The 25443-nt window shown below is 42.8% G+C and overlaps 1 protein-coding gene across 3 annotated transcripts in view; it reads right to left on the bottom strand.

Annotated features, from left to right (window-relative positions):
* slc35f1 (solute carrier family 35 member F1) overlaps nt 1-25443 on the bottom strand; it is a 313410-nt gene that overhangs the window by 114643 nt on the left and 173324 nt on the right. For all 3 annotated transcript variants that reach the window (XM_060821185.1, XM_060821177.1, XM_060821194.1), the window contains exon 3: nt 11797-11924. In XM_060821185.1, the coding sequence (XP_060677168.1) occupies nt 11797-11924 (128 nt within the window). The remainder of the gene's footprint in view (nt 1-11796; nt 11925-25443) is intronic.

The following is a 25443-nucleotide window of genomic DNA, read 5'->3' as shown; positions in this document are numbered from 1 at the left end:
CATCCTTTCCCTCAGGATTCCCTCCAACAACTTACCTGCCATCCACGTCAGGCTCACTGGTCTATAGTTCCCCGACTTGCCCTTACCACCCTTCTTAAACAGTGGCACCACATTTGCCAACCTCCAGTCTTCTGCACCTTACCTGTGACTATCGATGATACAAATATCTCAGCAAGAGGCCCAGCAATCACTTCTCTAGCTTCCCACAGAGTTCTGGGGTACACCTGATCAGGTCCAGGGGAATTATCCACCTTTACCTGTTTCAAGACATCCAGCACTTCCTTCTCTGTAATATGGACATTTTGCAAGATGTCACCATCTATTTCCCTATAATCTGTATATTCCATATCCCTTTCCACAGTAAATACTGATGCAAAACATTCATTTAGTATCTCGTCCATTTTCTGCGGCTCCACACAAAGGCCGCCTTACTGATCTTTGAGGGATTCTGGAATAGTGGTGCTGGAAGAGCACAACAGTTCAGGCAGCATCCGAGGAGCAGTAAAATCGATGTTTCGGGTAAAAGCCCTTCTTCAGAAATTCAGGCAGAGTGCCTGAAGGGTGGGGAGATAAATGAGAGGAGGGTGGGGGTGGGGAGAAAGTAGCATAGAGTACGATACGTGAGTGGGGAGGGGATGAAGGTGATAGGTCAGGGAGGAGGAGGGTGGAGTGGGTAGGTGGAAAAAAAGATAGCCAGGTAGGACAAATCATGGGGACAGTGCTGAGCTGGAAGTTTGGTACTGGGGTGAGGTGGGGGAAGGGGAAATGAGGAAACTGTTGAAGTCCATATTGATGCCCCGGGGTTGAAGTGTTGCGAGATGGAAGATGAGGCAGTCTTCCTCCAGGCATTGGGTGGTGAGGGAGCGGCGGTGATGGAGGCCCAGGACCTCCATGTCCTCGGCTAAGTTGGGGGGGGGGGGGGGGGGGGAGTTGAAATGTTGGGCCACAGGGCAGTGTGGTTGATTGGTGTGGTTGTCCCACAGATGTTCCCTAAAGCGCTCTGCTAGGAGGCGCCCAGTCTCCCCAATGTAGAGGAGACCGCATCGGGAGCAACACATACAATAAATGATATTAGTAGATGTGCAGGTAAATCTTTGATGGATGTGGAAGGCTCCTTTAGGGACTTGGATGGAGGTGAGGGAGGAGGTGTGGGTGCAGGTTTTGCAATTCTTGCAGTGGTAGGGGAAAGTGCCAGGACGGGAGGGTGGGTTGTAGGGGGGCGTGGACCTGACCAGGTAGTCACGGAGGGAACGGTGTTTGGGGAAGGCAGAAAGGGGTGGGGAGGGAAATATATCCCTGGTGGTGGGGTCTGTTTGGAGGTGGCAGAAATGTTGGCGGATGATTTGGTTTATGCAAAGGTTGATAGAGTGGAAGGTGAGCACCAGGAGCGTTCTGTCCTTGTTACGGTTGGAGGGGTGGGGTCTGAGGGCGGAAGTGCGGGATGTGGAGGGGATGTGTTGGAGGGCATCTTTAACCACGTGGAAAGGGAAATTGTGGTCTCTAAAGAAGAAGGCCATCTGGTGTGTTCTGTGACGGAACTGGTCCTCCTGGGAGCAGATACGGCAGAGGCGGAGGAATTGGGAATTCGGGCTGGCATTTTTGCAGGAGGTAGGGTGGGAAGAGGTGTAATCCAGGTAGCTGTGGGAGTCAGTGGGTTTGTAAAAAATGTCGGTGTCAAGTCAGTCATCATTAATGGCTTTGAAGAGGTCCAGGAAGGGGAGGGAGGCGTCAGAGATGGTCCAGGTAAATTTAAGGTCAGGGTGGAAAGTGTTGGTGAAGTTGATGAATTGCTCAACCTCCTCGCCGGAGCACAAGGTGGCGCCAATGCAGTCATCAATGTAGTGGAGGAAGAGGTGGGGAGTGGTGCCGGTGTAATTACGGAAGTTCAACTGTTCTACGTAGCCATCAAAGATACAGGCAAAGCTGGGACCCATACGGGTGCCCATGGCTACCCCTTTGGTCTGGAGGAAGTGGGAGGATTCGAAGGAGAAATTGTTAAGGGTGAGGACCAGTTCAGCCAAACGAATGAAAGGGTAGAAGGGTACTGTTGGGGACGTCGGGAGAGGAAGAAACAGAGGGCTTGGAGGCCCTGGTCATGACGGATGGAGGTGTAGAGGGATTGGATATCCATGGTGAAGATGAGGTGTTGGGGGCCGGGGAAACGGAAGTCTTAGAGGAGGTGGAGGGCATGGGTGGTGTCTCGAATGTATGTGGGGAGTTCCTGGACTGGGGGAAATGGGACAGTGTTGAGGTAGGTAGAGATGAATTCAGTGGAGCAGGAGCATGCTGAGACAATGGGTCAGCCAGGGTGGTCAGGCTTGACGATCTTGGGAAGGAGGTAGAACCGGGCAGTGCGGGGTTCCCGGACTATGAGGTTGGAAGCTGTAGGTGGGAGATCTCCTGAGGTGATGAGGTTCTGTATGGTCTGGGAGATGATGGTTTGGTGATGGTGGGTGAGGTCATGGTCGAGGGGGCGGTAGGAAGAGGTGTCCTTGAGTTGGCGTCTGGTTTCAGCAGTATAGAGGTCAGTGCGCCAGACTACCACTGCGCCCCCTTTATCCGCTGGCTTGATAGTGAGGAAGGGATTGGAGCAGAGGAGTGGAGGGCTGCGCGTTGTGAGGGTGAGAGTTTGGAGTAGGGGAGTGGAGTAGACAGGTTGAGGTGGTTAATGTCCTGGCGGCAGTTGGAAATGAAGAGGTCGAGGGCAGGTAATAGGCCAGCGCGGGGTGTCCAGGCGGATGCAGTGTGTTGGAGGTGGGCAAAGGGGTCCTCGGAAGGTGGGCGGGAGTCCTGGTTGCAAAAGTAAGCTCGGAGACGAAGACGGCGGAAGAAGTGTTCAACGTCATGGTGTGTATTAAATTCATTGATGTGTGGACAGAGGGGGATGACGGTGAGTCCTTTACTGAGGACTAATCGTTCGTCCTCAGTGAGGGGAAGGTCTGGAGGGATGGTGAAAATCTGGCAGGGCTGGGAGCTGAGATCTGGTGTGGGTGTGAAGCTTGGAGTGGGGGCGGAGCCTGTAACTGAAGTGGGTGTGGTGGTGGGGGGAATGGGGTTGGAGTCATAAGCAGGGGTGGTGTTCCCCTCAGGTTTCTAGGGGGCAGGGATGGTGACAGTGGGATCTGTGGGGGGGGGGGGGGTGGTGGACTGTCAGCGGAATGCAGGTGAGTGGCATTGGTGGGGGCGGAAGTGGTGGCAAACACGCCAGTGGAGGGCGCGGAAGTCACTGAGCATGTGACATCAGCGATGATGTGGGGGCGGAAGTGATGTCACATGTGGTGCAAGTGGAATTGTGAGAGGTTGAAGTGGCTGTGGATGCGGCCATGTTGGGGGCGGAAGTGATGTCATGTTTGAGGAGTGCTGGTTATGGAGGTGGGTAGATAAAATTTATTGTACTTACAGTTTTTGATGTTTGAGATGGAGTTGAAATACTGTTTGTTGACAGTATGAATTCTCCTGAGGACGTAGTACAGAAGGGGTCCTTTGCAGTTCTGAGAGAGTGTGGCCCTCAGCTGAGGCAGGGCTGCCCGTAGAGAGGTTAGATGCCGGCGCATTGCTGCAAGTGTGGAGCAGAGGATCTTGAAGGAGAACCATTGCTGGTGTTTTGGAATCTGTAGTCTGTACTGTTTGTGGTCTTCGGGTCCGAACTCTTGCTGATTTAAAGGTGGTCCAGAGTCCGTGTGGGATGAGTTGGTTACAGAGGTAGGCACTGAGGAAGCAAATGTGGTTGTAGTAGCGAGTCTGTTTCAGGACATGGTTGAAGAGCTTCAGGGCAGAGGAAATGACCTGGGAGTTGCAGTGGGAGAGGGACTCCCTGAGATTCTTGTAGAGAGAGGAGGAAAACTTCTTTAAGGCAGGCTTTGAGAGACCCTATTCTCTCCCTTGTTACTCTTTTGTCCTTAATGTATTTGTAAAAACTCTTTGGATTCTCCTTCATTCTATTTGCCAAAGCTATCTCATGTCCCCTTTTCGCCCTCCTGATTTCCCTCTTAAGTATACCCCTATATCCTTTATACTCTTCTAAGGATTATAAAACTTCCAGAGATGCAGAATATCTCAGTGAAGCTAAAAGTGAAGCATTAATAGAAGATCAAACGGATCAAAGTTCGAGAAGAATTAGCTGCGTCCCTGCATGGCTGGGTCACTTCAACACCAACAAACTACCACACTGCTAGATCGGCGTCTGTAGTGTGGTAACCACCAGTGTCTGGAGAGGGACTTTTGGCACTCGGTGACGTAGCACTGGTGAGCCGGGTGGAATTCTAGCAATTGGCAGCATTCTGACATCATTGAGGTCCAGACTGGTTGGCAGTTGGTGAACCTGGATGGCGATTGACAATAAGCTGACTGGTAAACGCAGGAGGGATTCTGGTGGTCAGCAGCAAGATGGTAGTGTGGAGAAGGTTGAGGAAAGAGAAAACTGAGCATCGGGGAGAATGTGCCCAATGTCGGGGAGAGAGTGAACTGAACATGGGGAAGCGTGTGCCAATGCAGAGGTGAGAGTGAACTGAGCAGAGGGGAGCGTATGCCCAACATGGGGGAGAGAGTGAACTCAACATGGGGAAGCGTGTGCCCAGCGCAGAGGACAGAGTGAACTGAGCACAGGGAGTGTGTGCCCAGCGTGGGGGAGAGTGTGAACGAAGCACTGGGGAGAGCATACCCAGCGAGAGCATACCCAGCGCAGAGGACAGAGTGAATTGAGCATGGGAAAGCGTGTGCCCAGCGTGGGAGAGAGAGTGAACTCAGCATGGGGGAGCACATGCCCAATGTGGGGGAGAGAGTGAACTGAGCACGGAGAGAGCATACCCAGCATGGGGGAGAGATCAAGCACTCGTGGACAATGTGAGTTCCCTTGGGGAAAGCCCAATGTGGACCATCTGCAGGCTCATGGCTGAAGGAGGACTGCAATGCTGAACTTTGAATTTTATTTCTTTACTTTTCTACTTGATACTAAGAAGAATTGTAATGTTCAACCTTTAATTTATTTATTTTTCTACTTTGCACCCAAGGTTTTGTACAAGAAGGCCTTTGAGTCTCAAAGGAAAGCTGACAGGGAAGCTTCCAAAAATCTGGCGCAGAGACATCCAATGTTTTCATGCAGTTGGTACGGCAAAGAAGAACACTCAAGAAAGGGAAAGATTTCTTGGAAATATTTAGAGTTCCAAGGTCACTGTGTACTAACTATTCTTGCTACAATTAATGAGTGATGAATTTGTGTCAAAATAGACACAAAGGGAAAGAATGGACGTTTTCATTTAAGTTTGCAGAAGACTATCAGGAAGAAGACAACTTTATTACGAATGGATACACTTGCAAAATGTCAATGAACCTTTGAAAAATGGCTTAGAAATACATGCAAGGAAATAAATTTGCCATCCTGCACACTGCTGTGCAATGCAAGAACATTTTACAGTCCCCGCATAGACTATTTGCTCACTAGCGATGATACCCTTCTATCTTCTGATGGAGTTTCAGAAACGTTCTCTCCAGAGAAGTTTACATCCCACTCCAGCTCTCTGCTCATCTTCCTAGATATGATAAGACAGTCTGTGCATGCTATATGTCATCGATGAGAGCTGTAAATGCTGCTGAACTTAATACCTCAAGCCAAAGATAGTGGGCATGGGAAGGGAGGAAATGAGAGAAGAGTTAAATGCTCATGGCTAAAAGTTAATCATTAAAAAAGTAAAATAACTTCAGCTACTGAATGTGTGTGAACGGAGTTGAGGCGTGTGTCACTTCTGGGATTACAGCCTGAATTTGGACGCTTCCAAAGAGCTGTTCTCTCTTCCCAATGTCTTATAACTGGCTATATTTAATAAAGCTTCTTCATGTTCTCTCACAACAGTGAAGATCCCATCTACTAAAATGGCTGTAGTTGTTTTTGGATGTAAGTACTGCTGGAAAAGTCAGCATTATTGCCCAACCTAACTGTCCTTGAGAAGTCAGTGTTGAGCGCCTGCTTGAACCATTGCAGTCCATGTGATATAGTTACACCAAATGATGTTGAACCAAACAAGCTGGTTTGTGTGTTTTGGATGGTTAGGACCTGCCCTTTAATCCACTGTATTTACATGGCTAATCCAGTTCCGTTTCTGATCCATGGTAGCACCCAGGATGTTACTGGTGGGGGATTCAATGATTGGCAGTTCCATTGACTATCAAGGGATGATGCTTTGATTATCTCTAATAAGAGATATCATTTACTGGCATGTATGGGGGATGAAAATTAATTATCATTTGCAGCCGAAGTCTGGGTGTTGAGAGGAGAACAGACTGTTTGGTGTTTGTGATATGCACAGAACAGTGCTCCATCACAAGTGGGCATCCCCACCTCCAACCTTATTTTGCAGGAAAGCTCATTCAAATGTCCATTTAAGGAAGTGATACAATCCATAGCTATATAATCATTTAAAGCTTACACCATCAATGATATACTTTGGTTACCGATAAGCAGAAACTTAGACAGCCATATAAATACTATGGCTAGAAGAGCAAGTCAGAAGCTGGATACTTTATCATAAACGTCTCCCCTAAGTCTTTCTATCATTTACAAGGCATTGTAAGTAAACTGATGAAATGCTCCCACGTGTGTGGATGAGTGAAGTTCAGGAGGTTTGATGCTATCCAGGTCAGCTGACTTGATTAGCTCCTCGCACTACCTTAAACTGTCTCACTGTTTCATCATCATTGCTGGGTCAGGAATGTTGGCAGGTGGTCTCTTGTCAGCAATGGTGACTGCCTGGCACTTTAATGGCACAAATTTTCCTTACCATTTATCAACCCAGGCTTGGCTGTTAACCAGGTCTTGCTACGAACATGACTTCTTCAACGATTTCAAACTGTGATCAGTGACATATATAGAGGATATAGGTGATGTCAAGCCAACACTGTAACCTTCATCTAACACAAGGAATTACATGAAGAATACCAATCTTTTCCAACAACACATTGGATTAGTAAAACTGAGAGCTAGGCCCACTTGTTAGATCCTATTTTAAGCGACTTGTATTTAATTTCCATCTTTTTAAACTTTAACTTTTCTCTCCTGTCATCCATTTGTTCGTACTTACAAATTAGCTACATTTCTTACAATTAGCTTTTGAAAATATGTCAATATTAAATTTACCTCAACAGGCTGACTAACTTGTCAACATTTGACTCACATGATGGATTAGATTCTCATGATCATAACTGGTCTCAACACCTGTGGATATCAAACTTCTGAATCTGTTGACTCGTGTATTTCCGGAAAAAGACACATGTTGAAGCATTTCATATTGCACTCCTCAGGACAAGTCACAAGGACACCAAAGTAAAAGGAAAGCAACAGTTAGACAGTATGTGAGGACTGTGCTGATGAGTTGAAAATGGACTCTGATTGGTCAAGGCATTGTCCTGGGAAAGGAACCAGTGAATGACTGTCAACTATTTTTTTGAGTTGGAATCAGTACAGTGTGTATACGTGTTCTCTCTATCTGTAGAGGTGAGGGCCCTATATATTAAAATGTGTAGGTTCTAATAAACACAACCGTTTCATGTTGCGAGCCAATTGGCAATCTTAAGTTGGCTGTCAATATTATTCTTGACATATTCTGGATTATTTAGCAAATGTCCTATTGTGGATCCACATTTAACGCTGGACTCTATGTTGTGAGTTTTGCAAGCATGGGCTGGTTGATTACTATCAGTACTCTACTTATTGTGAATAGCCAAAGGAATATGCTGCTGACACAAAGTGCCAGTTTTTGAGACTTGGGTCTATATACCTAGAATCACACCAGCGCTGAAATTCACAGAGCACCTTACTCAATTTCATCTGCGTATTAGGCATAATCTTTCTTTGGTGTGACTCATATTGCTAATATATAATACTAGAATGAGATAGCTGTTCATTATAATATTAATTCCCAACATTTCTCTTACATTCCCTTGTTTAATTATTATGGCTGAATCACAGTTTTGATAGCAATAGTTGAAGTTCACTCTAAAATTTATAACATGTGGGCCACAGGGATTGACCACTTTGCTCTGGAACCTGTTCAGATATTCAATAAAATCATGCCTTATTAGTGACATAGTCCACATTGCACTTTTGTCCCTTTTCACTTAATCCCTTTGATTAATGAAAATCCATCGATCATAGTTTTAACATTGATGTTTTTTAGAAAAAGTTACAAATGTCTACCATGCCTTTGCATGAAGAAGTGAATTATAATTCAGTTTTGAAAAGTCTGGTTCTAATTTTATAGATTATGCCCCCAAGACTCCTCCACTGTCTGAAATATTTTCTCTCTAAATACTTTAATATCTGAAACATTTATTCAGATAACCCTCTTAATCATCTAAATTCCAGGAAGTACAGCTCTACTTCCTGTGTTCCTTCCTTGTTCTTTTAACCTTGGGAGAATTGGTGAGGTCAAATCAAAAGGACTGGACTGGATTGTCTGACAGACTTTCAAGTCATGATGTCACAAATGGAGGTTCTGAATCTGAATGTGTCAGCAGTGAGACCTCCACTGAGCATTAAATGACCTACTCCTCAATTAGGAGGTATCATCTCATAGAGATGCCAATCAACCTATAATTTGCAGCAATACCACTGGGAGAAGTGCGTACTGATCAGGCTACAGGCATTGCTCAGGTTCTAAATGGTGGGACTGCTACACAAGCATAATTCTGGGAGCATCACAGAAGAGACAGATGGGGAAGCCTGGGATTTGGGGAGGAGTGAGGGATGTGAGTGTCATGTCAATAAGGCTGGAAGGGAAAGAATGCCAAGGGCTTGTGGAGGAGACCAATTGGGAAAGGGGAACATTGAGGGACAATGCCTACTCCTAACTTCCTGCCCACAGCCCAAGCAAGCTAATGTTCTTGACCTCCACCTGTTGACCTCAAAATGATAAGGTTGAAGGAGAGCTCTTCAGTGGCCAATAATTGTCCACTTAAGGGCCTTAAGAGCAAGTGAGCTGGCTTACATCTTCAACCTCCTACCCATAGCTTTTTTGTCAGGTCAAGGGGAAAGGCAGATAGGCAGTGGGTAAGACAAAGGGAATTTTATAGGCCAGTCTGCCAATAAACCCTGCAAACTTGTAGAATTCTGGCTTATTATAGGCCAATCAAAATAAATGGCAAAACTGAAGTATGTTGGCCTTTGAATGGAGCAGGCAAGAGCACAACTGTAGGAAACACAATAATTTCAACTACTCAGACTATTTTGTTTGAATTTGAAACCCGCAAACCTCGTCTGGGCACATCACATGCACCATTGGTTGGTGTTGAGTAAATGTAAGTACCTTAGAAGAGGACACAGATCTACATCTGACTCTTCACTGACATAGATCCCACAAAATTTGATGGGAGGTGATGGCATAGTAATTATGCTACGAGAAAAACAATCCAGACGTCTGAACTAATGCTCTGGTGACATGAATTCAAATCCTATCCTGAAAGCAGCAGTTGGTGGAATTTAAATTCAATTGATAAATCTGCAATTAAAAGTCTAATCACGGATTGCTATAAAAATCCAACTGGCTCACTGACATTCTTTTGAAAAGAAAATCTGCTGTTCTTACCTAATGTGGATTAAGTGTCACTCCAAACTCAAAGCAATGCAGGTAGCTCTGAAATAGCCTAACTGGACATTCATATCAATGACAATTAGGAATGATTAACAAATATTGGTCAGCATCCCATTAATTATTATATTTTAAAAATTCTTTACATTCTGCCTATAAACATGATTGAGGCCAGTTTTGCAAGAGTGGTTAATCAGACTTTGCTAACGATCACTGTGGCATGAGTACTATATAATTCAGGTCACATTATGACTAGGCTGTTTCTGAAGCACAAACCAACTGTGTTACCGCTCAAGCACAGCATTGCCTCCATGTCTACAGTTCCAGTTTCCTTTGGGAACATGCATTAATCAGTTTTAAAAATGAAGTCTGCTCAGCCCTGCAGACATGGCTGAGCAAGTACTGACAAATAGCCACAGAACACATTTTGTGCGTCTTGGACTTCAGGACCTCCTGTACTCATTTTCCTTTTCTTCTAAAATTGTCACCCAAAGGGGTTTCTATTTAGACACCCATTTGGTGCCTTCAATGGTGCTGAGGGGAGTAAGAACTGCACCAATCAGAATGAAAATACATGTATAACTTGAGAAAAGATCAAGCAGAAATAACATTGAACAATTTCTATGGAGGACTGTGTGCAGTTCTGGTCACCATGCTATAGGAAGGACATTCCTAAACTGGAGGGGGTTCAAAAAAATACCAGTATTTGCCAGGAACGGAGAGTTTGAGACATAAAAATAGACTGGAAAGACTGGGATTTTCTTCACTGGAGTGTACGAGAATGAGGGGTGACCTTAAATGAGATTTATAAAATCATGAGGGGGATAGATAAGGTGAATGACAAGAGTCTTTCTCTTGAAGTGGTGGAGTTCAAAACTAAGGGGCATTATTTAAGGTGAAAGGAGAAAGATTTAAAAAAGACATCAGAGGCAACCTTTTTTACACAGAGAATGGTAGCAATTTTTGAGAAGATTTATACCTCAGGTTGATGATAAGTATAAACTGGCAGAGATCTGGGTGTTCTTGTACACCAGTCAATGAAGGTAAGCATGCAGGTACAGCAGGTAGTGAAGAAGGTTAATAGCATGCTGGCCTTCATAACAAGTGGGATTGAGTATAGAAGCAAAGAGGTTCTTCTGCAGCTGTACAGGGCCCTGGTGAGACCACACCTGGAGTATTGTGTGCAGTTCTGGTCTCCAAATTTGAGGAAAGACATTCTGGCTATTGAGGGAGTGCAGCGTAGGTTCACGAGGTCAATTCCTGGAATGGCGGGACTACCTTACACTGAAAGACTGGAGCGACTGGGCTTGTATACCTTTGAGTTTAGAAGACTGAGAGGGGATCTGATCGAGACATATAAGATTATTAAAGGATTGGACACTCTGCAGGCAGGAAACATGTTTCCGCTGATGGGTGAGTGCCGAACCAGAGGACACAGCATAAAAATACGGGGTAGAGCATTTAGGACAGAGAAGAAGAGAAACTTCTTCACCCAGAGAGTGGTGGCTGTGTGGAATGCTCTGCCCCAAAGGGCAGTGGAGGCCCAGTCTCTGGATTCATTTTAAGAAAGAGTTGGATAGAGCTCTCAAGGATTGTGGAATCAAGGGTTATGGAGATAAGGCAGGAACAGGATACTGATTAAGGATGATCAGCCATGATCATATTGAATGGTGGAGCAGGCTCGAAGGGCAGATTGGCCTACTCCTGCACCTATTGTCTATTGTTTATTGTGAATAATTAGAAATATGAAACTTGTAACTAATGATGTGCTGGCATTTGGCTAGAAAATCATGAAAGGTACAACTGAATGACTTTTGGATATGAAGTTCCCAACTATTTCCAAAATTACAGGTCATCATCCTTTCTGTTTTATCCCTTAAACAAGTTCATAGAGATTTTAACAACAAATGAGTTGAAAGCCATGCAATCAGGTACTCATTCACAACAATGGTTTCTTTATTATCCTTGCATTTTAGAAACGTTAACAATAGGGCGGATTGCATCTTCACTGCATTTTCATTCAACTAAATAAGATCCATCAGGTTCTACAAAGTGTGTGAAATCTGGCACACCAGGTCACAACCTAGGCAGCAAACTATGACATCAACATGCAATGAAAACAAACAGGACAAGAACATTGGCATTAATTTATCACACAAAAATTTATTGTCTCCATTTCAGCTTCGGTATAGTTAATAGTAAACCATTGCACACCTACCTGCACACTAGTCAGGGTTGTATACTGGTAAGCCTTTATTACAAGGTAGTTGGCTTCTATATCTATTAATCCCAAGATCATGTACTTCCACCATCTTCGTTTTAATATTGCCAACAGATTCTCTTCCCCTGTGCAAAAGAAAAGACCACCAGGTTACAAGTGCAGCCAGTCATTATGTAAAAAACTGCTGTGGCTAAAATTACTCAGTTGCAAACAACCCAGTGATTTTGTTAAACGAGGGCCTATTTTCCTCTTTTCATCAAATTAGTAACAGCCATGAGATTGGTGTGAATACAACCAAAGTGTCTGTGATTTAATCTTTGCTCACAACAGCTCAGGTACCAAGTACATTGCTATGGGGTAAGCTTGAAAAACCTAACCCTCACATCACTCATACATCCAAGTGGCCAACTTTTCTGTTATTTCACATTTATCACATCTTAATCTGATTAAATGTGTTTATTGATGCAAAATGAAAATATTAAAGTATTTCAATATTTTAGGCACTCAAGTGTCACTGATTTGGGACACTTGTCTCTGCTATTATGAAACTCAAGACTCTTAATTTTATGGGTGTAGATTAAATCATTTTGATCAGGCAAAGGAGAAAGAGAAAAATATAGTCATTACAGACACTAAAAGATAACTGGTTATTTATTGTTATAAAACATATTTGCAACTCAAATTTTAACTTTTAACTTAAAGATGCACAATTCAGTTCATGAAGGAAGACACTCAACTTGGACTTGCTTAGTGTCAGAGGCTTGGATGGGGGACAATTTGCTACATGTGTCTAGAAGGGTTTTTTAAGTCCAACTAGGGAAGGAGCTATACTAGACCTGGTATTGGGAAATGAGCTGGCAGGTGATCACTGTTTCAGAGTGAGAGCATTTTGGGAATAGTGATCATAATTTTGTAAGCTTTAAATTACTTATGGATAAGAATAAGAGCAATCCTTGGGTGAATGAACAAAGTTGGTGAAAGACTAACTATCACAATATTAGGGGGGAAATGGGGAATGTAGATTGAGGGTGGTTAGTTGAGGGTAAATCCACATCAGGCATTTGGGAATATTTTAAAGGCCAGTTGATTAGAGTTCAGGACCAGCATGTGAAAATAAGGAAAAGGATGGGAAGATTTGGGAACCTTGGAATGACAAGAGAAATTGAGAACTTAGTCAAAAAGAAAAAGGAGGCATATGTAAGGTTTGGGAAACGGAAGACCCTTGAAGAATACAAAAATGGCAGGAAAGAACCCTGACAAGGAAGTAGGAAGGCACAACGTAGCCACAAAATGTCTTTGGCAAACAGGATTAAGGAAAATCCTTAGCATTTTATACATATATAGGAAGCAAGAAGGTAGCTAGGGAAAGGGACAAAGGAGGGAATTTATTAATGGAACCAGAGAAAGTGGGTACGATCCTTAACAAATATTTTGCATCAAATACTTTGCATATTTTGTTACTTTGCAACAAAGGAGAAGGACATGGTGGATGCTGAGTCTGGGGAAAGGTATGTTGATATTCTGGTACATGTCAATTTAAAAAAGGAAGTGTTGGGTGTTTTCAAAAGTATTAACATGGACAAGTGCCTAGGACCTGAAGGGATCTATCCCATAATGTGGAAGGAGACAGGTGAGGAAATTGCTGGGGTCTTGCACAAAATGTCTATATCCGATTTAGTCACAAAAGAGGTCCTTGAGAACTGGAGAACAGCCAAAATTGTTCCTTTGTTTAAGGAGGGCAAGAGGAGTAAATGAGGAAATGACATCGGGAAAAACGCATCTCTTAACTAAGTTCTGGGATTCAAGGCTATATTCTTGCTGGAAAGCAACAAGTATTGCTTGGTAATGATCTATTATCTGTCGACATTGCCTCATTGATAGGCAAGTAACTATTGTTCTATCTTCCAGGAGCAAAATAGGCACCAAGATTTCTCAACATGGAAGTCTGAGCAGGTCCTGTCACTTCAGCTCAGTGAGTGCAACAAAGATAAAAGGGGGCAAACTTAAAAGAGATTTGAGAGGTCCTGCAAGTTGGACACCAGTCATAAACATCTCAGTGCACTTTCCGTTGACATTAGCCACACGCAATCCATGTAAATGGATATTGACATCTGTGCAAGCCTTTGAGAACTCTCATGCCACATCCCAAATCCACTGAAAGTTAACTTCCATACTTCAATGTTCCACCTTGGGAAACAACAAAAACTGCGATACTGCAGTAAAGAGACAATGCACTCAGCGACATGGACCCAGGTCATAGACTGGACCAGGACGCATATCTGTGCTACTTGCTTGCCCACTTAGCGCTCATTCATTTTGAGCTGACCTTAATGCTCACATCATCCCAGCCTTGCCTTGGTTTGCCTTCCCTCTCAAAGATACCAGGCTTACAGTGCCACTGCATTGCCATGCTGTTTAGTGCAGACACAAAACCAAGAAGCTGACTGCTGTTGTCAGCAGTCCTTTGTCAAGTCAAGGGAGATGGCGCTCCCTCAGAGTCCACCGTAGTAAATCAAGATTAGTCTCTGATAGCAGTCTTAGACACAGTCAGTGAATCACTCAAGTGAAGTCAGTATGATCTCCAGACAGGAGTGAGGAGCTGAATGTCAGGCAGCCTTCCCTTCCGGCTTGACTCTTTCTACTCTGTTGTGGGCTGTTTTTTTCCTGGAGGTAGGTTTTAGGGGAGACAACGGTAGGTGGCACAGCTGTTACTTTTGCAAGTACTTCTCTTTTTCAGAGGTTGTGGACTATTAGTAGTTTCGGGGGTTGGTGTGAATAAAGGAAGATGCTGCAGCCAACAGTGAGAAGAATAGAGCAGAGTACAGTAGCAGAGAGAGAATGTGAAGTATCAGAGAGAAAATGGTGGCATTTATGCTGATGGAGTGGAGAAGTCATTGACCTTTTCATACAGTGCTGCTCATTTCTCCAGATGTTAAGACTGCACTGACCTGGGTGGTAACCTTGGATCAGGCTGGTATCATTTGGCATTGTGACCACTTCTGCAAGTCCTGGGGGAAGAGGATTTGCAACCTGTTCACCATCACATTCAGCAGGACCTCCAGCTCTCTCTGCAATTTTCTCATCTCTGCCATGGTTAGGGCAATGTCAGGAACAGTGTTTGTCTAGGTGCACAGCAGCCTTTTAAGGAAGACATCTGAGATCCCATCAATTCCAGGATACCCAGGCACTGGGAAGTTATTTCAGGTTTGGTGAGTTGTAAAGAATGGGGCTACAATCAGATGAGACAGGTGCCATTAGGTGGTGCAGATGATTAATGTGGTGAGTTTGACATGATATGGCAAGAAACCTTCTTACTATTCATGGAGAGGAACCAACAAACTCAATAAATTGCCACTTAGACAAACTAAACATAAGATTCAGCCCATAGTCCTGAAATCATGCTGGCCATGCTGGTAAGTATATAATGTATTGTCATTGCCTGTTGGTTGGGTAATGTTCTTGTACCAAGGAGTACCTTCCTGTGCCATTTATTATTATTTTGTTGCCACTGCTGTTCTATTTGTCTTCTTGGGTAACTGTGATGCTCTGGGTCTGACCGTTGATGTGACCTTTGTGGAGATCTGCCATCTGCAGGTGAGGAGCAACTTCTAAAGTGGAGCGTACATGTGTGAGGTTGCAACTGAACATCTGGGAGTTCACTTCCACCATGTATAATGTTGGAATGCTGTAACAGGTGAAGTGTGCTTTTAGACTTTTAACAAGCTCAGTGGTAGTCACTGAAGTCAACATGTCATCTCCTAGTAGTCAGAATCGTATTCTATGCTGTTAAAGTAATCAGTTCCTGCGAGTGTGAAGAGGTCAGTTAAAGCTTCATCCACAGCCTATCTGGGATGTTGGGTGTTATCAGTGCTCTCTTCCTGCTTAGCTTGGTACTCATTACAAGCACTGCACTGGCTGCTGTGGTCATTGATTTTGATCCATGATTTTGGACAGCAGAGCATTTCTCTTGCCTTCCTCAAACTTGATTCAATTCTTTGCTGGCTTGCATGGATGCATTAGTGCATTTACCTTTTCAACTCTGGGATAATTACACTATTTCCTTTGTACAACATCTTAGGTTGTCAGGTCATCTCCATATATCCAATTTGGTCTTATCACAAACTGATATGTTCCTGATGGTTTTGGTCATCCTTTAATCAGTACTTCTCACAGCATCGAAGACGTGCATCTTATTTGATAGTTAGCTTGCTTGGAGTAAAGTACTTGTCTGTTATATTCAGTGTGTCTGCTGGGTTGACAACTCCCAAAGCATGAAGAGCTATGGCTTCATCTTGAATCCAGAAGATTCCACACTATCTTCACCAAGAGGGTTATTCTCGACAGCATGTTTGCAGTATGTATCTGCTTCCAATGCTTATACATCACTTCCAGATGATATCTCTGTAACCTGAGTAACAGCCATTGCAGATGCTTTAGAACAGAGAATAGCAGCTTGAGAGAAATACTATGAGGTGCCTTGTGGTCAGACTCGACTGTCACTTTGCTTCTTTTAAATTCGTACACATGCAAAGTCAATGACTAGGCAATCTTTCTTAATCTAGGCATAACATCTTTCTGCTTGTGTTAGTGCCCTAGATGCAAATGTAACTGTTTGACTTTGCTGCATTCAGGTTTCTACAAGTCCTGCCTTACTGGTGTCACACTGCAGGATGACTTCACCATTGACAGAGACTGCAGTAGTTTTTCAGCACTGGCATTGCAGTCACTAGATGATTGATTCACAACTTTGGCATTTCTACACTGGTCAATTGCTCGGTGACCTGAAACATTAACGCTGCTTTCTCTGCAGATCCTGCCAGACCTGCTGAATTTCTCCAGCAGTTTGTATTTTTGTTTTTGATTTCTGATCAGGAATTCTTTGTTTTTTTATATATATAAGTTTGACTTCTCTCAGTCAGTTCTGCTTCTAATTAGCTCAGACTTTGTGCAAATTCACAGGTTTCTGAACGTTGAGTTGATGATGTTACATATTGAGCAATCGACTCTTTGTTGTCTACTAATGAATATTTAAAAGTTCACATGTAGCATTCAATTTGGGCTCAAAATGTGCCTTCGAAGCTTTTAAAATTATTGTGTTTCTTCATTCTGCTGTTCAGCAATATTAAAGTTTTTTTGTATATATTTTTGAACAGTCTCATCCCAACAGTGTTAAAAGTATAGTGGGCTTGCTCTGGTTTGCTCAACAAATCTGTTAGTATTATCTAATTCTATCATTGTTCAATGGAGAGTTCCCAGTTTAGCTTCATATCCGCAATAATTTAAACATGAGCTGGTGCAGGAAAAGGTGCTACCATTTTTGCATAAGCAGCTTTTTTTGTTGTTTTCTTTTGTCATTTTCAATGGCAATTCACATCTCTGTGATGTGCTTTTTATTTCAGCTCTGGACACTCACCACTTCTGACAATATGTTTCCAGTGTAACTGCAGTGAGTTCAACACAGACTTTACTGAAGTGAAGCTTAAGATGTTTGCCTCCAGGGCATGTGCCTCATGGTACAAGTCACTTGACTATGGCACATTAGGCTGGACATTTGTACATGATCGTATTTCAATCCAAACAAAATTATAGTTGTACCTGAAAAAGCATGGTTGCTATCTACTAGCTCTAAATTGTATTTTCTTTTTGTTCATATTTTTGTGATAATCCTTATAATTACAGAAATATAAATAATTATGACTGTCTTGCAGAGTCAATAACTGGCTCATGTTTGCTGGCAACAAAATTAGAGGTGGACAGATTTCATAGAATCCCTACAGGCCCTTCAGCCCAACAGTCCACACCAACCCTCCAAACAGCGACCCACCCAGACCCATTCCCCCTACCCTACATATATCCCTGACTAATGCACCTAACCTACATATCCCTGACCATTAGCAATTTAGCATGGCCAATTCACCTAATCTGCACATCTTCTGACTATGGGAGGAAACCCACACTGGCTCAGGGAGAATGTGAAAAGACAGTCGCCCAAAGCTGGAATCCAATCCATGTCCCTGGTGCTGTGAGGTGGCAGTGCTAACCACTGAGCCACCATGTTGCTCTAATATACCTGGTTCCTATGGTGTGTGAAGACAAAGACTTTGGACTTTTGTGCATTTTGGGAACATAAACAGAAACATGGGCAAATGGATCTTCCAGAAATCCCATATGCAGCATGAATTTTTTTTATCAATTTCAGACATTGAGCACAATACTCAGTTTTTCATCATTGTCAAAAGTGAAAATTACTGAACTAAGGAGATTCAGCAGAAAGTTGCCTGGGATAGAGCAACTTAGCCAAGAAGAGAGGCTGGAGAAGCTGAGACTGGTTTCTTTAGAGCGGAGAAAATTGAAAAGGGACCTGATTGACGTGCATAAGGTTATGAGGACAGGATGGATAGAAAGCAGTTAGTCCCCTTAATTAAAGGGTCACTAACAAAGGGGCATAATTTTAATGTGAAAGGTATAATTTTAAAGTGAAAAGGTCCCTTTTCTTTGATCTAAAGAAAACAATCTCAGTTTATCCAGCCTCTCTTCAGAGCCAAGTTGCTCTTTCCTGACTAATCTCTGCACCCTTCACAGTGTAATTATATCTCCTTCCTCTCGAGCGGTGAACAGAATTGCACACAGTACTTCAGCTGTGGCCTTACCAATATTTTGTACTGCTCCACATTTACCCTCCATACTCTCATAATCTTTGCCTCAACTCATAAAGGCAAGTGTTCCATATGGTTTCTTAACCACATTTTTAACCTGTCCTGTCACTTTCATGGATCTGCAGGGAGAAGCATCCCAAGATCCCTCTGTACTTCTGAGCTTCCCAGTGTCCTGCCATTCACTGAGTACTTCCTTATCTTGTTAGTTTTTCCAAAGTGCATCACCTCACACTAACAGGGTTAAATTCCTCTGGTCATTGATCTGCCAATCTGTCTATATCTGTCTGTAGCCTAAGACCTTGTTCTTCATTGTCAGCCATCCAGTCAATCTTCATGTCACCCACAAATATACTTATCATCATCCCCACATTTTCTTCTATGTCATTTACATATATTACAAACAATAAGGCACCCAGCACTGATCTCTTTGGTACACTGCTGGACACTGGCCTCCAGTCACAAAAACAGTCTACGACCACCACCCTTTGTTTCTTGCCACTAAGTCAATTTTGGCCAAATGGCCAAGTTGCCCTGGATCCCATGTGTTTTTATCAGCTTTATTGGTCTCTCATGTGGGACCTTTTCTGAAATCTTCAACTGCATCACCCACTTCTACACACCTAGTCAATATCTCCAAAAATTCTGTCAGATTTGTTAGATATAACATTCTTCTGACAAAACCATGCTGACTATCCCAGATCAAATCTTGCCTTCGTACAATTGATGTAAGACTCAGGTCTGTAAGCAAACAAAGTAACTTCTTTTGATGCTCACATGAAAGGACTTATTCTGATTCTAAACTACTTAAAAGTTAGACCAGAATTGTATCATCACCTTGGTCATGTCTAGTGGTTGGCAAACGGCAAGCAGTCAGCAATTAATCTATGAAACATTACACTTTTCTCATGCCTAAGTCTATTTAATATCAAATGAAATTGACCACATTTCTTTCCCAAAAATTCTCCAACAATTTACTTGCTTATCACCCTGCATGCCTTAGAGTCAGGAGAAAAACAAGACATTTACTTTTTAAAATGTTAGATATGCATTTTCCGCATTAATAAATATGTTTACACAAACTTTGATGCACATTAAAGGTGTGACTTGAGACATAACCTGAGTTGAGCATTCACATTTTCTTCCTCTTGTCCTTGTGTTTTGATAGATATCTGTAGCTACAAGGAAGTTAGACATTTATTTCTGAAGTTTCTTGCTACGTGATTCTATAAGTGACTCACGATGGCAAGCAAAATTACATTTAACAATCACTAACTCTTCAGAGATGCTTGCAAATGCTTCAGAGCATTTCAAGAGCTCACCTGCAGCTATCAGAAAGATATTCATCAACTGCTCCAGAACTACTCTCTTATGCAGATTGTACAAAGAACGTTTCTAACCAATAAATGTTATATTCAGTTACGCAATGGGAAGTGATCAATGTGGGGCCAACCATTTAAGTTTCTTTCAATTCCCTTAACCTATTCAGGGGTGAGTTTGTTACACATTCAATTCCCAGAAGCACCTTTGGCAAGTTCCCAAAAACACCTTTCATAATTTGTCATGTGTCCAACTTATGTTTACTGAATGACTCATTGGCTCTGAAAATACAAAGATATTTTAAAACTGACGAGAAAGAAATGAAGCAGGATGTACATTTTTGGCAGTTAGTGAAGATTTGTTAACACTGGACAAGTCTTAGGTGTGGGATTGACAGGTGCAAATTTGCAGCCTGACATCTGAGGTGTCACCTCACGGTAAAAGAGAAATATTGTTAGAAATAGCAAGCTCTATCCATTACATGGGATAGATCTCATCAATTACTCAGTGGTAACACCCTCAGTTGCATGTTAGAAGATGTATGAATGTTAACTCAACCATATTGCACAACACAAATGCAGAACAAATAATCGTGCTTTTGATCTTAAAACAAATTCAGCACCTTTTCACTAAAGGTAATAAGTAAACAGAAATTAAAAATCCAGGTTTCTATCCACACCTCTCCAACAATTGCTTTTGGCACTGGAGGATGGCTGTACAAGAGCTACAATGAGAATGGAGGAGATATCGGCTAGTACTAAGGATGAGGACCCACCATTGGTACACAGACAGCAAATATTGTCTGCAACCTTGGCACCTACCCTACTATCTTCCATCAATTAATCAAGTCATAACTGTCCCATGCTTTCTTCCTCCACTTCTATGCTGACTTTAATGAATTACAACATGCCTTGACCCATTTTTTGTACTCGTTGAGAAGTGTGGCATTGGAAAAGCACAGCAGGTCAGGCAGCTGCTCGGATGCACCACACTTTTGGACTCTGATCTCCAGCATCTGTATTCCTCACTTTCTCCATCTTTGGTACTGCTCTTCTTTATCGCCTTCTTTGGTCTTACAGTATTATTTGTCTCATTTAGTCACCTCTGTCTTCCACCCTATCGTCAACCCTCCCCACCATCGTCAGAAATTATTTTTGTTACCACATTTCTAAATGCATTTTCACACTCAAATCCATATTTTCCCAGTAATCTTTCACCCATTTTCTTGCATTTGTCTAGGTTTCCTGCTTTTTTAATCACTTGCACACTCTTTGCCTTTTAATATCTCTTGTTTTTTGTCCACGCCTTGAATGGAGTGATTCATTACACAATTCAATTCATGATTCCTATCTCAGGTTCTCATTTTCTCAATAAAGTATGCCTTTTCTTCACCCTTTTCCACTGTATATTTTTCTGTGATCTTTGAATTTGTAGTTATAAATAAAAACTCACATCCTTAAGGCGTATCTCCTCTTTCCAACATACAGAACTGTTATGTCGTCACAAGTGCCACTACAAAGCAAAGTATATTTTAAAATCCTGACAGCTCATAAATTAACAAGTTACTCCTGTGAAGCAAAACTGAAAGAACTGCGGATGCCGGAAATCAGAAACAAAAACAGAAATTGCTAGAAAAGCTCAGCAGGTCTGGCAGCTTCTGTGCAGAGAAATCAGAGTAAATATTTTGGGTCCAGTGATCCTTCGTCAGAACTGGAGATGGCTAGAAAAAATGTCTTTTTTTAAAATACTTATGATAGGACTGGGGCTGGGGGAGAGAGAGTAAATGATAGGTGGAGATAAAATCCAAAGAGAGAAAAACAATTGGACAAACAAAAGAGTGGATGATGGTCAGCCTGGGAGAAGGAATAGCTGCTAATGGGCACTCTTCATGGCTAACAATGGGTGTGCAGACCATCGTAACAGCAGACCATGTGACAACAAGACTTGGTGCGTGGGGATTATGGTAAGGACATGGGCGAAGGTGCCTTAAGCCTAAAATTATTGAATTTAATATTGAGTCCAGAAGGCTATAGAGTTCGCAAGCAGAAAATGAGGTGCTGCTCTTCCAGCTTATGCTGAGCTGTCCAGGAGCAGTGCAGCAAGCCTGAGACTGAGATGTTTTCCAGGGAACAGGGCAGTTTGTTGAAGTGACAGGCAACTGGAAGCCCATGGTCATTTTTATGGACCTAACGTGGGTGTTTTGTGAGGTGGTCATCCAGTCTATGCTTTGTTTCCCCAACGTAGCAGAGACCACATTATGAATAATGAATAGAGTAAACTGGATTGTGTGAGGTGCAGGTAAGGTTCTGCTTCTCCTGGAAGGTGTGATTGGGCCCTTGGATACTAAGGAGGGAGTCAACAGGATGTGTCACACTTTCTGTGGCTTCAGGGGAAGGTGCCATGGGACTTTGGAGTGGATGCAGTGTTGGGAGAAAGAGGAGTGGACCAGGATGTCCCAGAGGGAATGGTCCCTGCGGAAGGCTGACAAGGGAGGGGAAGGAAGGTGAATATGTGTATGGTGGTGGCAACCCGCCAGAGATGGCAGAAATGGGAGCTATTGATCCTCTGGATGTGGGTGCTGGTGGGATGGTAGGTGACAAGGAGAACCCTATCACTGCTGTGGGAGGGAAGAGGCAGGTGAGGGCTGAAGTGCAGGAGACTGGTCAGATCCAGCTGAATGTTCTCTCAATTACGGTTTGGGGGAATCCTTGGTTGAGGAAGAATATGGACATATCATAGGCTGCCTTATTGAAGTTAGCGTCGTCAGAACCGACGTGATGGAGACGGAGGAACCAGGAGAATGGAATAGAGCCTTTATAGGAAGCAGGATGTGCAGTCAAGATAACTATGGGGGTCAGTGCATTTGGAATGGATATTTGTGGCCAGTCTATCCCTAGAAATGGAAATAGAAATGTTGAAGAAGGCAAAGGAAGAGTCAGAGGTGGACCAGATGCAGGTGACAGCAGGGTGGGAATTTGAAGCGAAATGATAAACTTTTCCAATTGTGGTCGAGAGCAAGAGAAGCAGCACCAATGATATCAATCGATATACCAGAGAAAGGGTTATGGTGAATCATAGAATAGAATCCTAGAAATGTTACACTGTGGAAGCTCGCCATTCGGCCCATTGAGTTGTACCTACTCTCCAAACAGCATCCCACCCAGACCCACAACCCTATCCTATCCCTCTAACCCTACATTTCCCAAGGATACCCACCTAGATTGTTCGAGATTTAAGGAAAGGCAGGCTTGAATCGTGGCTCTGAGAGAGGGGACCGGAAGAGGACAGCAACAAGGAATGCTCCACGTACTCCATGAAGAGACAGTGCGGGGGGACCGGGGTGGGGATGGGGTGGGGGGGGAAGATCACTGGACAAAATGAGGTTAGTGACTGTTGTGGACACAATGGCCTGATGTTCCACGGTGGGGTCATGGTCCAGGGGAGTGAGGAGGAGGTATCTGAGAGCAGGCGCTCAGCCTCTGCAATGCAGAGGTCAGTCGCAACAGCATCAATGTTGTCAGCAGGCTTAATTACAAAGTCAGGGCTGGATGCGAGACTCCTGTGAATCAGTTTAGTTTCAAAAAAATTGCCAGATATTTCATTGATGTATAGCTGGTTATAAAACAAAATAATCAATTTTAAGCTTTGCATGAATATAATCCATATCCTTAAATTAAATAACTTTTAGATTATTAATAATCCTTTATATCTTTTTGTGGACAGCCTAAATAGGTCACCTTGGTTTATGTAATCAGTTTTGATAAATGTCCTCAGCTTCTATTGTTTGTTCTGTGCTACTTGACGCACTGAGAATCACTAAAAATGTCTCAAAAAATCACCTCTCCACATACGGTATATCAGTATTTTGAAAGCCTGTTGTGATTTTTTGATACAGTTCTGGTCTTACTGAGGTCATGAAGTTAATTTCTATGAACAGAAGAAATTTAATTTTCCAGTCTTCCTCAATTCTGCCTATCATCATTTCCCAAGGTAATTATTCAGCAAATTACAACTGGTAAGCAATTACTGGCCACTTTCAAAGATAATTGAAAGCTCTAATGGGGTAAATCTACACATTTGTGCTCCTCATGCACAGTCTTACATAGTGAGGAATTAGCTGTCCCTGCTATTATTGATTTATGCATTATTTTTCACAGCTGGAAATGTTTTTCAAGATAAAAGTCCATACTCCATATGCTGCCTGGGACAGGGACACAAGTTAATTAACTAATACTGCTTTTATTTTTTCTTCAGTTTTATTTCCGGTTTCTTGGGAGCATGTAGACTGGTTGCAAACAGAGTCCTGCATTTATGAAGGTCAGGAGCACGACTGCTCACTATTACCATAGCACCTCAAAGTGCTCCATAAACTGAATTTGAACAGCTTGCTCATAATCTCCCATTAGCTATTTGAGCATTTCAATTTAAAAAATAATAATTGGGTGCTCAGCTTTTTAACAAGGTAAGTGGTTTATTATACTACTATGACAGAAATTTAGTAAGTTTAAAAAGTGATAGTTGTTAACTAAAATGCATAGAAGAAGAAAAAGGGGCAAGATTGGAAGTTATGAGATCTGCCTCTGCTATAGTTGCAGGCTTTATGTGCTTTTTAAAGTAGGGGATTGAAAGTTTAGTTCAGTAGCTATCGTGGTTTCGTGATTCAAATAGTAGCAGTTTGTAATTCTGGGTAATCCAAGTTGGAGCGCTGGAAACATTTGTGGCTGTAAGAGCTGCTCCTTTTTTGAGGTCTTTTAGGTGCTGGATGTGATTTCCTTGAATTTCAGGAGCAGCAATTACTGATTTATAAGCCGATGTATTGTTTTGGAACTTTAAGGGGAAAGGGATCAAAACAAGGGCACTTTAAAAAGGAGGAAGACAGACAAAGGCAAAGAGCACATGGTCAGAGAAAGAAACTTATGCTGCTGTCTGACATAGCAGCTACTGCCTTTGCTATTTGAGTTAAAGTATCTCTGGTCATCGGAGTGCATCTAAGAAAAATGAACAAACAGTGAAATTCACAGCTAACCTTGGAGGAGCCTGCGTGGGAGAGCTCACAGCACAGGGACAGATAGGTGCGTAGTTTTTAAGTGTAACCTTGCTGTAAATCTACAATAGGGAGTAGAATGGATTCTCTTTTGATTATATGTTTTATTGAGATCTGTCTCTTGATTAAATTTTAAAAATATCAACCATAGGTACTAAGTTAGCCTGGAGCAACATCTTTTAGCGCAAGAAGGTGGTACTATTTTCTGGGTCTGTGCATTGAGCAAAGACGGCCTTTTGTAGAGTGATATTCTCTTCCTGTTGGATGTGGGAATTTAGGGAGAGTTTCCATATTACTGATTATTATGTCTGCAGGAAATGTCTTTGGTTCCGAATCCCATCTGATTACATGGATCTGTTAGAGTGGCAGTTAAAGACAATGAGGAATTTACAGGAGCTAAGTGGTGTGATGCAAGGCAGTTATAGGAAGGGAGAAAAACCGCAGATACAGTCAGGTAGATGAGTTACCCCCAGGAAAAGTAGCAGAGGGAGGCAGGCAGTGAAGGAGTCTCCTGTGGCTATTCCCATCTCAAACAAGTATGCTGTTTTGGAAAATGTAGGGGGTTATGGATTCTCAGGATAATGTAGCATGATCAGCCAAGTTTCTGGTACTGAGAATGGCTTGAAT

This window comes from Hemiscyllium ocellatum, chromosome 3, assembly GCF_020745735.1.
Source record: "Hemiscyllium ocellatum isolate sHemOce1 chromosome 3, sHemOce1.pat.X.cur, whole genome shotgun sequence".
NCBI classification, from domain to species: Eukaryota; Metazoa; Chordata; class Chondrichthyes; order Orectolobiformes; family Hemiscylliidae; genus Hemiscyllium; species Hemiscyllium ocellatum.
Note: the sequence above shows the minus strand (reverse complement) of the source record. Positions and strands in the feature narration are given on the sequence as shown.